General features: G+C 46.5%; 1 protein-coding gene across 1 annotated transcript in view; it reads left to right on the top strand.

Annotated features, from left to right (window-relative positions):
* Positions 1-7,894: 7,894 nt before the first annotated feature.
* Positions 7,895-12,389, top strand: part of LOC141340682 (parathyroid hormone 2 receptor-like) — a 55,886-nt gene continuing 51,391 nt past the window's right edge. Inside the window, exon 1 of the mRNA XM_073845746.1 lies at positions 7,895-8,086. Coding sequence (XP_073701847.1) covers positions 7,931-8,086 — 156 coding nt within the window. The 5' untranslated portion in view covers positions 7,895-7,930. The remainder of the gene's footprint in view (positions 8,087-12,389) is intronic.

Below are 12,389 nucleotides of genomic sequence, written 5' to 3'. Positions count from 1 at the left end.
TCCGGAAAGGCGCGTCCTCGCGCCGTGGAAAAAAGAAAAAACGAGAGGGGCGGAAAAACCAGGATACCAGAGTCAATGAAGGAGGGGGTTCCGGCGGAGGACGCAACCCCCGGAGGAGGACCAGAACAAAAGTCCATGTGACAAACCAGACAGTCCAGAGGGGCGACGACGGAGGGAGGAGCCAGGGAGGACATGGGTGGGGCATAAGGCAGGAGGAACCGACCCAGACCGCAGCCATGATGACGGCCCACTGTGGAGCCGACAGAGGGAGGAACCATGGTGGACGAAGGCGTGCCGACTCCATGGGGCCGACCGACAGAGGCGGAGCAGATGGATAAGGAGCCCGAGGCGAAGACGGAGAGCCGATGATCCGGGGTGACGCCGAGGATCCGGAGGGCCAAGGTGGAGCAGGCTCTGGCGCCCGAGGCGGAGGCGGAGTCCCGGAGATCCGCGGCGGAGCCGGAGCGACAGAGGATGGAGGCTGTGCCCGCAGGAAGGAGGAGTCCCAAGGAGCCGGTGGGACGGCGCGACGAGGCACAGCCGGAGGAGCAGAGTCCTGAGGAGCCGATGGGGTGACGACTGACCAGGGCGGAGCCGGAAAGACGATGGAGCCCGGTGGAGCTGGTGGATCGATGGGCGACGGTGAAGAGGAGGGCGTCGAGAGCCGTGGTGGAACCGCGGGGTCGAAGGGCCGAGGCGGAGTCCAGGACTCGGAGGCTGGAGGCGGAGCTGAGGAATCCTCCAGCCGAGACGCCGATGGAAGCTGGCAGTCCCGCGGCGAGCCCACTGCACAGGTGGTGGGCTGAGGGTGAGCTGGGGGACTGACTGCTGACCTGGGAGACTTGGGGCGGCTGGGCGGAACCAGCGGGAACTCAGGACGGCTGGGCGGAACCAGCGGGAACTCAGGACGGCTGGGCGGAACCAGCGGGAACTCAGGACGGCTGGGCGGAACCAGCGGGGACCAGGCAGATTCAGACAGACGAGGGCGGGTGGGAGGGAAGTCTATACAGGTCAGTGGCTCAGAGAAAAAGTCAATTAAGTCACATGAGTTGTCTTGGGCAAGATCCGAGAAGAAGTCTATTAAATCCCCAGAAATAGATCCAAGCTCACCCTCAGCGGTGGTGCAGCTCTCTGTCGCTCTCGGCTCTGGCACTCCATCTGCGGTGGGCTCAGGCTGTAACTCCGCATGTCGGGGTGATGTTTGGCTGGGTTCTGGGTCGTGAGTGGGGCTGACGTCCTCCTCGATGATGCCGACAGTCCAGGAAGATTGGCAGGACGCCAACAAGTCACCTTTATTTATATAGCGCCTTTTACAATACAGATTGTGTCAAAGCAACTGCACAGTATTTAAACAGCACAATAGTGTGTAAGTAACGCATTATTGTAACAATCAATTTTCAGTTAAAGGCAGTTCATCAATGAATTCAGTGATATCATCGTCAGTTCAGTTCAAATAGTATACGATATCGCTGGAAAGTGTCCCCAACTAAGCAAGCCAGAGGCGACAGCGGCAAGGAACCAAAACTCCACAGGTGACAGAAATGGAGAAAAAAACCTTGGGAGAAACCAGGCTCAGTCGGGGGACCAGTTCTCCTCTGGCCAGACCAAACAACAGTTTGTACCAATGTCTGATTGTAGAGAACTCATCAGGATCCTGTGGTGTAGCGCCGATGGCCGTCAAGGTTGGCGAGGTCTTTATTGATGATCCGCCTTGGAGCTCATCTGGTTGACATCCACGGCTATTGAAGTCATCTCTAGGTGGTGATCCATGATCTAAGCTGGGTACGGACTGGATCCGGGGGACTGGAGTGACCATCTGATCCGGATACAGGCTGGGTCTGGAGGCTACGGTGACCTCGGAATAAGAATGAAACAGACTAATATTAGCGTAGATGCCATTCTTTTTACGATGCAACGAGTGCATCAGGTGTTATGGGAGGTGTTTTCGGTTCCGGTTGACCTAATTAATGCAGCCTAACAATCCTTTAACGGATTTGAATTATAGAAATGTGTTAATGATTTTATGTGTAAGCCAGGTTAAAGAGATGTGTCTTTAATCTAGATTTAAACTGACAGAGTGTGTCGGCCTCCCGAACAGTGTTAGGTAGATTGTTCCAGAGTTTAGGCGCTAGATAAGAAAATGATCTGCCGCCGGCAATTGATTTTGATATTCTAGGTATTATCAGATTGCCAGAATTTTGAGAACGCAGCGGACGTGAAGGACTATAATACGATAGGAGCTCGTTCAAGTACTGAGGAGCTAAACCATTGAGGGCTTTATAAGTAATTAGCAAGATTTTAAAATCTATACGATGTTTAATAGGGAGCCAATGCAGTGCTGACAGAACCGGGCTAATATGGTCATACTTTCTGGTTCTAGTAAGAACTCTAGCTGCTACATTTTGGACCAGCTGGAGTTTGTTTATTAAGCGTGCAGAACAACCACCCAATAAAGCATTACAATAATCTATCCTTGAGGTCATGAACGCATGAATTAATGTTTCAGCATTTGACATTGATAGCATAGGTCGTAATTTCGATATATTTTTAAGATGGAAAAATGCGGTTTTGCAGATGCTAGAAATGTGGCTTTCAAAGGAGAGATTGCTATCGAATAGGACGCCTAGGTTCCTAACTGATGACGACGAATTTACAGAGCAGCCATCTAGTATTAGACTGTGTTTTAGGTCATTACTTGTGGAGGTTTTAGGTCCAATAATTAATACCTCTGTTTTTTCAGAATTTAACAGTAAGAAGTTATTCGCCATCCAGTTTTTAATATCAGCTATGCATTCTGTTAGTTTTTCGAATGGATATGTTTTGCCGGGCTGCGAAGAAATATAGAGCTGAGTATCATCAGCGTAACAATGAAAGCTAACACCATGTTTCCTGATGATATCTCCCAAGGGTAACATGTAAAGCGTAAAAAGTAATGGCCCTAGCACTGAGCCTTGAGGTACTCCATACTGCACTTGCGATCTAAATGATACCTCTTCATTTATTGCCACAAACTGATGACGGTCAGATAAGTACGATTTGAACCATGCCAGTGCACTACCACTAATGCCTACATAATTTTCAAGTCTATTTAAAAGAATGTTGTGGTCAATGGTATCAAATGCGGCACTAAGATCCAGTAGCACTAATAGAGAGATGCAACCACGATCGCTTGACAATAGCAGGTCATTTGTTACTCTAATTAGAGCAGTCTCAGTACTATGATATGGTCTAAAACCTGACTGGAAATCCTCGCAGATACCGTTTTTCTCTAAGAAGGAGCATAATTGTGAGGATACTACCTTTTCTAGTACCTTTGACAGAAAAGGGAGATTCGAAATTGGTCTGTAGTTAATTAATTCATAGGGGTCAAGTTGTGGTTTTTTAATGAGTGGCTTAATAACAGCTATTTTGAAGGTTTTGGGGACATATCCTAATGATAGTGACGAATTAATAATATTCAGAAGAGGATCTATGACTTCTGGAAGTACCTCCTTTAGTAGCTTAGATGGAATAGGGTCTAACATACATGTTGTGGGTTTAGATGATTTAACAAGTTTATACAATTCCTCCTCTCCTATAATAGAGAATGAATGGAATTGTTCCTCAGGAGATCTACAACGCACTATCTGATGCGATACTGTAGCGGGCGGCTGTATGGTTACAATTTTATCTCTAATAGTGTCTATCTTGGAGGTAAAGTACGTCATAAAGTCATTACTGCTGTGCTTTTGGGAAATGTCTAAACCTGTTGCCGCTATATTTTTAGTTAATTTAACCACAGTATTGAACAAATACCTAGGGTTATGTTTGTTTTCTTCTAAGAGAGATGAAAAGTAATCCGATCTGGCAGTTTTTAATGCTTTCCTATAAGATAAATTACATTCACGCCAAGCAATACGAAAAACCTCTAGTTTTGTTTTCCTCCAGCTGCGTTCCATTTTTCGTGCTTTTCTCTTTAGGGCGCGGGTATGATCGTTATACCACGGTGTTAGACTGTTTTTCTTAATCTTTTTTAGGCGCACTGGAGCAACTGTATCTAAAGTGCTAGAAAAGAGAGAGTCCATAGTTTCTATTACATCATCAAGTTTTTCTGAGCTATTGGATATGCTGAGGAATTCAGATAAGTCAGGAAGATTACTTACAAAGCGGTCTTTTGTAGTAGAAGTGATGGTTCTACCGTATTTGTAGCAAGGAATTGAATTAACAGTTTTAGCTATCTGGATTATACAAGAGACTAGATAATGATCTGAGATATCATCGCTTTGCTGCAGAATTTCAACGCCATTAACATCAATTCCATGTGACAGTATTAAATCTAGAGTATGATTTCGGCAATGAGTAGGACCTGACACGTGTTGTCTAACCCCAATCGAGTTCAAAATATCTATAAATGCTGTTCCTAATGCATCTTTTTCATTATCAACATGGATGTTAAAATCACCCACTATTAAGACTTTATCTGCGGCCAGCACTAATTCGGATAGAAAATCAGCAAATTCTTTAATAAAGTCTGTATGGTGCCCTGGTGGCCTGTATACAGTAGCTAACACAAACGTCACAGGGGATTTATCATTAGTACTTGTTTCTCTGGATAATGCTATATGAAGCACCATAACTTCAAACGAGTTATAATTGAAGCCCGTTCTCTGAGAGACATTGAGAATACTGCTATAAATAGTAGAAACACCTCCTCCTTTACCTTTTAGACGCGGTTCATGTTTATAACAGTAATCTTGGGGGGTGGACTCGTTTAAAATAATGTAATCGTCTGGTTTTAGCCAGGTTTCTGTCAAACAGAGCACATCTAGGTTATGATCAGTGATCATATCATTTACAAAAAGTGCTTTCGTAGAAAGGGACCTGATATTCAATAAGCCAAGCTTTATCAATTGTTTCTCTGTATTATATATATTTTTTATTTGATGAACATCAATTAAATTGTTGGTCTTGATTTGATTCAGGCGTTTTTTGTATTTTCTAGCTCGGGGAACAGACACAGTCTCTATAGAGTGATATCTAGGTGAAAGGGTCTCTATGTGCTGAGAATTAACTGATTTCTGTGACGTGAGGCGGCTAGCAGACGGTCGGTTTAGCCAGTCTGTCTGCTTCCTGACCTGGGCCCCAGTGAGTCAAGTGCAAACTCTAAGACTATGTGCCATATTTCTAGATAGAAGAGATGCTCCACATCCAGAGGGATGAAGACCATCTCTTTTCAACAGGTCAGGTCTGCCCCAAAAGCTTGTCCAATTGTCTATGAAACCTATGTTATTTCGCGGGCACCACTTTGACATCCAGCCATGGAGTGACCACAGTCTACTGTGAATCTCGTCACCACGGTAAGCCGGGAGGGGACCAGAGCATATTACAGTGTCTGACATCATACTTGCAAGATCACACACCTCTTTAACATTATTTTTAGTGATCTCCGACTGGCGAAGTCGAACATCATTAGCGCCGACGTGAATAACAATCTTACTGAATTTACGTTTAGCATTAGCCAGCACTTTTAAATTTGCCAAGATGTCAGGCGCTCTGGCTCCCGGTAAACATTGGACTATGTTGGCTGGTGTCTCTATTTTCACGTTCCGTACAATAGAATCGCCAATTACTAGAGCACTTTCATCAGGTTTCTCAGTGGGTGCTTCACTGAGTGGGGAGAACCTGTTTGATGTTCTGATCGGAACGGAAGAGCGGTGTTTTGACCCGCGACTATGCCGCCTCACAGTCACCCAATTGCCCTGCTGCATGGGCGTTGTTACCGGAACCGAACAATGTACAGGGCTTTCTGAGCTAGTCACATCCAAAACCGTATCTAAGGCCCTCACATTCTTACTATCCTCCATTAAAGTTTGGATGCGTGACTCTAGTTCTGAAATCTTCTCTGTCAGCCTGACTATATTCCTGCATTTATCACATGTATAAGGCTCACTGCTGACAGAGATAGATAAGCTATACATGTGGCAAGCAGTGCAGACTACAATTGTAGGAGAAGAAGCCATTACTCACCGTGATTGTAGAATGATTTCAACTTACCAATGTTGTTAGAGTTCCTGAAGAACAGATCAGGGGGAGAAAAAACGGAACGAAACCGGCTAAAAGAGTACTAACGATATTAAACACGAGAAAAAATAAATAAAAACGTGAATGGAACGCAGATGGCAAGTTAACCGGCCAGCGCAATGCTAAAAATAGTAAACAAGAGTTAAAAGCGTGAATGGAGTGCGAGCGGCAAATTAACCGGCTATGGAATGCTAACGTGCTGCACTCGTGATTATAGAGTAAGGCGAACAATCAAATTAGTCAGATTAGTTTGATGGATAAGACCAGAAATTATATTAAGCTATATCTATCAGTTTAAAACGGCAGAATTAACAATAAGATAGAGAATCCAGTAGAAAATCCAGTAGAAAAACGAAGCTGCAGAGAGCTAACGTTACAAACAAACAGACCACTCTGCAGCGAGGCAAACAGGAAGCAGGGAAACAGCGAAACAGCGACACCCACAGGACGATTTGAACACCCACTCGATGTAGTCCGGCAGGCTCTCTTGAGGACCCTCCCCAGATAGCAGCGCCTTGGTGGTGGAATTCAGTCCCAGGTGGTAGAAGATGCATAGGCTGCTATCCGGGAAGTGGGAATGTTCTGCCAGGGAGATGAACTCATGTGTATGGTCCTCAAGAGAGCGTTCCTCCTGCCTCAGGAGGATGAGACGAACAGTAGGGTCCATAATCGATCAAACAATAAAAAACAAAACACTGAGGGAAAAAAGACGGAAAATAAACGCAGGGGAAAGTGCCGGGTAAACTTTTGAGGTCGGTCTTTCTGTTACAATGGTGCACGTGCTGGACGGAACGAGACGAGACGAGATAAACAATCAACACTATTTTAATATACTCTTCAAATAGACAAGCAGGAACAATCAGGAACAGGCAGGAGAATCCACACACGTGACATCTAACATCAACGTCAACATTAAACGACCGACCTTGAACTCAAGAAACAAACAGACTTATAAAGACAGACTAATTACTAAACACAGGTGACGGTGATCAGGGCTGACGAGGGAAAAACCAAATCACACAGAATCAACAGGGGGAGACAATGGGCGAAACCAAAGACATAAACAGACAGAACTGTGACAGTTATCCTTCATGGATAGAGCAATCCTGGAATGCACTGCAGTGAGCTCACTGAATAAATCTAATTTATATAATTAAAATGGATTATTTCGCCATATTATTATAATAATAGGATAAGATGAGCATTGTGATGGGCCATTAGTATTCCTCATTTACTATAGTAATACTTAAAGGGTACTAAATGTAGAATGCCTTTATAACATGCGTCAGACTTTGGGGATTTTTGAACAGATGGTCGCTGAGTGTATTAGTATTGCATTCATTTCTGTCTGTGTCCCCTGTGAAAATAGAGACCAAATTAAAATAGAATGGGTACACTAAAAATACATGGCATCCGGTTAGTCTGTGATTCCAAGCTACAAAAGATGTATATGAATCTTGTCTTCAATGTAGCAGCATTTTAGCATTACACTCTTAAAAATAAAGGTTCTTTATTCCATGAAGAACACTGAACATCCATGGAACCTTTCAAATGCAGAAAACATCCTTTATAGTCAAAAAATATTCTTTAGATGGATCTTTTTAGAACTTTTTGCTAGAAGGTTCTTTGATGAACCAAAAATTGTTCGTCTATGGCATCACTGCAAAAACCCCCTTTTGGAAACCTTTATTTTTAATAGAGTACGTAGAAAGGTAGAAAGGTAAATGCAATACTCATAAACCTTCCTTTTCCTTATTTCCCCAAATGCGTATTCTTTCTGAGGACTACCATCTTTTCCATTCTCTGCCTAACAAGCCTCATGTATTTGTGTTTCTTTAGGCGTCTCCACTGCACCAGGAACTACATTCACATGCACCTGTTTGTTTCCTTCATGCTGCGTGCCGTCAGCATCTTTGTGAAGGATCACGTGGTCCACACTAGCGCCGGGCTGCAGGAATTTGACGCTGTGCTCATGAATAACTTCACTAATGCTGTGGATGTGGCACCAGTGGACACTTCACAGTATGTGAGTCAAGCACTATCTCATCTTAGTATTAAAGTACTCCATTAAGTATTTATCAGGTATCTCATGTGGCTACATTTCAGATTATGTAATCAACATTTATATTAGGGCTGCGCCAGGGGTGTTTTCTCTGAGAAGGCAAGGGAAGCAGTGTCTCCTCAAAATATTGGTACAAAAAAACTAAGTATAAAAATAAAATAACTCCAATTTGACAAAATATTACATTAAAAAGTGTATAAATCACTTGTTTTTTGCAACAGTGACACTAGCAGGTAAAGTAAAAACGGACGTCCTCGTCTCTCACTACCCCTGAGCCCATTAAGTTTTAACAGACCCCCCAAAGCGTGCCATGGGTTTGTTAGGGCTATTTGAGAATGAAGGGGAGGTTGGTCACGTGAGAGGAGGCAATACCTCTATTGCAATACGATTGGATATTAGTAGTTATGTTCGGCTGTGATTGGTTTGTGCAATAAACATTTACCGAGGTTTGATGACTAATGATCTGATTCTAAAATTTAAGAAAATTCTAAAATAATTAAAAGTTAATTATTAAAAAGATAGTTGTTCATCAGTCCCTTGTTTGTCCTGAACAGTTAAACTGCCTGCTGTTCTTCAGAAAAATCTTTCAGGCCCCACATTCTTGGGTTTTCCAGCATTTTTGTGTATTTGAATCCTTTCCAACAACGACTCCATGATTTTTGAGATCCTTCTTTTCACACTGAGAACAACTGAGGGACTCATATGCAACTATTACAGAAGGTTCAAATGCTCACTGATGCTCCAGAAGGAAACAGGATGCATGAAGAGATGGGGTGAAAACTTTTGAACAGAATGGAGACGTGTACATTTTTCTTATTTCGCCCTAAATATATTTTTTCATTTAGTACTGCCCTTCAGAGGCTACAGAAGATAATTGCATGTTTCCCAGAAGACAAAATAAGTTCAATTTACCCTGATCTTTAAATTCAAGAAGTTTTCACCTCCAGCTCTTAATGCATGTTTTTTTCCTTCTGGAGCATCAGTGAGCGTTTGAACCTTCTGTAATAGTTGCATATGAGTCCTTCAGTTGTCCTCAGTTTGAAAAGATGGATCTCAAAATCATACAATCATTGTTGGAAAGGTTTCAGTTAGACAAAAATGGTGAAAAACCAAAGAATTTGTGGGACCTGAGGGATTTTTCTGAAGAACAGCAAGCAGTTTAACTGTTCAGGACAAACAAGGAACTCAAGAACAGCTATCACTAAAAAAAAAACAAAAAAAAAAAAACACAGCTGTGGATCATTCACGTAAAAACACAGTATTGTCACGTATCTGGTCTATCTTCTCATCATGAACTCTTGCACACACATTCTGGACTGCAATCCCCATAAGCCACTGCACCAATCACTGCACACAGCTGCTCCTTGTTTCCCACTGTACTGATTGCTGCACACACCTGTTTCACATTTACCCACATGCATTTAAGCCACTCACACACACAGCCACCTTGCGAAGTCTTATTGTTCCTATGGTCGTAATTCTAAGCGTTTATCTCTGTGTTGGATTCTATGTGTATGACTCTGGACTGTGTACCCCGTTGACGATTCCTGCTACCTGCCATTGCGACCATTGCCTGTCTATTGAACTGTTTCCCGGATTACCTACGTTGTTCCTGTTTTCTGGTGATTATTCCTGCATGTTGACGATTCTCAATAAATGCTGCAAATGGATCCGCACGTCTCTGACTCTCCTTGTGACAGAAGACTTCGCCAAGTAAGGATCCAGCGGCTTTATGGTGTCATTCGGTTCCAGCATGAATCCAACAGTACAGATCATGCTTCTCAGGCAGGGTGAGCGGACAATCGAAGATTATGTCATGGCCTTCATCGAATTGGCAAATCTGTCGTCAATGGATGAGATTTGCCTAATGATTTTTTTTCGTGGAGGACTCTCAGAGCCATTGGCTTCCCACATGCCAAATTTTGAACCAGACTGGACTCTGCACTATTACATGGATCTGGCTCTTTTGTTGTGTGGCTCTCCATTTACTGTGGGTGAGGTTGAGCCACAGCACAAGATGGCTACCCCCAAGTCAGAGTCTCCGCTGCCAGAGCGCCCTCCAGTGACCGCGCCACCAGAGCGCCCTCCAGTGACCGCTCGCTCAGAGCCTGCTCTTCCAGAGTCTCCGCTGGAGACGCCCAGCCCTCCTGAGTCTCTGCTGGGGTCGTCCAGTTCTCCAGAGCCCGCTCCTCAAGAGCGCCGTCCAGAGCCTGCTTCTCAAGAGCGCCGTCCAGAGCCCGCTCCTCAAGACAGCCTTCCAGAGCCTCCGCTGGTTCAGCCCAGCCTTCCAGAGACTCCGCTGGTTCAGCCCAGCCTTCCAGAGACTCCGCTGGTTCCGCCCAGTCTTCCAGAGACTCCGCTGGTTTCGCCCAGCCTTCCAGACACTCCGCTGGTTCAGCCCTGCCTTCCAGAGACTCCGCTGGTTCCGCCCAGCCTTCCAGACACTCCGCTGGTTCCGCCCAGCCTTCCAGACACTCCGCTGGTTCAGCCCTGCCTTCCAGAGACTCCGCTGGTTCAGCCCTGCCTTCCAGAGACTCCGCTGGTTCCGCCCTGCCTTCCAGAGACTCCGCTGGTTCCGCCCTGCCTTCCAGAGACTCCGCTGGTTCCGCCCTGCCTTCCAGAGACTCCGCTGGTTCCGCCCAGCCTTCCAGACACTCCGCTAGTTCAGCCCTGCCTTCCAGAGACTCCGCTGGTTCCGCCCAGCCTTCCAGACACTCCACTGGTTCCGCCCAGCCTTCCAGAGACTCCGCTGGTTCCATCCAGTCGTCCTGAGATTCCTGTCTGCCCGGTTCTGGTCACGGAGCTCATGCATGGACTGTTCCCACCCACCCTCCCTGCTGCTCCAGTTCCGCCACCTCTGTCTCCTGACAGTCCCTCTGCTCACCCACATCCCACCTTCGGTGCAGAGGACTTGCCGTGGGACTGCCAGTCTCCATCGGTGTCCAGACTGAAGGACCCCTCACCATCACCTCCAGTCTCAGAGTCCTGGACTCCACCTCGGCCCTCCGACCCTGCGGCTCCACCCCGGCTCTGTGCTCCCTCGTCTCCGTTGTCGGCCGTCGGCCCACCAGCTCCTCCGGGCTCCATCGTCTCTCCAGCTCCGCCCCGGTCAGTCGTCGCCCCACCTTCGCCTCTGGACTCTACTCCTCCGGCTGCGCCTCGTCACTCCGTCCTGCCGGCTCTGTGGACCTCCTCCCTCCCGTGGGCACAGCCTCGATCCTCTGTCACTCCGGCTCCGCTGCGTACCTCCGGACCTCCATCTCCGCCGGGGTCGCCAGAGCCTTGGGTTCCGCCTTGGCCCTCCGGATCCTCTGTGTCGCCCAGGACCATCGACTCTCCGGTTCCGCCTCGGGCTCCACCGGCTCCACCTCCGTCGGTCGGCCCCATGCAGGAGCCAACCCTTCCTCCATCATGGCTTCTCCCTCCGTCGGCTCCGCCTCAGTTCGGGGTTCCAGTACCCCTACATGGACCTGGCCCTCCATCCCTCCCCCTGTTCCGCCTCCGCTCCACCACCCTCCAGGTTGTATTAGGTGGTTAGAGCGTCTGGAAGCCGCTCCTTGGGGAGGGGCTCTGTCACGTATCTGGTCTATCTTCTCATCATGAACTCTTGCACACACATTCTGGACTGCAATCCCCATAAGCCACTGCACCAATCACTGCACACAGCTGCTCCTTGTTTCCCACTGTACTGATTGCTGCACACACCTGTTTCACATTTACCCACATGCATTTAAGGCACTCACACACACAGCCACCTTGCGCAGTCTTATTGTTCCTATGGTCGTAATTAGGGATGCACCGAATGTTCGGCAACCGAAATTATTCGGCCGAAAATGGCAAAAAAAGCACTTTCGGTGTTCGGCCGAATAAGTAAAAAGGCCGAATAAAATTTGCCGAACAATGACGTTTTTAATGACGCGATCAAATAGTAACCCGCGTAGAGTGAGAGGCGCGCGCTTTATGCAGCAAACATGTCAGCAGTGTGGAAGCACTTTAAAGAGTCAGAGAAAGAGGCAAAAACGGCGGTTTGCAGACACTGTTCTGCTGAATTGTCCAGAGGGGGTGCATCTGCAAAAACGTACAGCACTTCAAGTTTAATTTATCACTTAAAATCAAGACACCCCGAACATCATGCAGAGTACGAGAAAGACACGGCGGCGGCTACGGCAACAGCAGCAGCGAAAAGGAAAGTAGTAGAGTTGTGACGTTCGCGAACGAACCGATTCTTTTGAACGGCTCATTAACATGAACGATGGGAGCCGAGTCG

Source organism: Garra rufa, chromosome 8 (assembly GCF_049309525.1).
Source record: "Garra rufa chromosome 8, GarRuf1.0, whole genome shotgun sequence".
Taxonomy (NCBI): Eukaryota; Metazoa; Chordata; class Actinopteri; order Cypriniformes; family Cyprinidae; genus Garra; species Garra rufa.
This window is presented reverse-complemented; position numbering and strand designations above follow the sequence as displayed.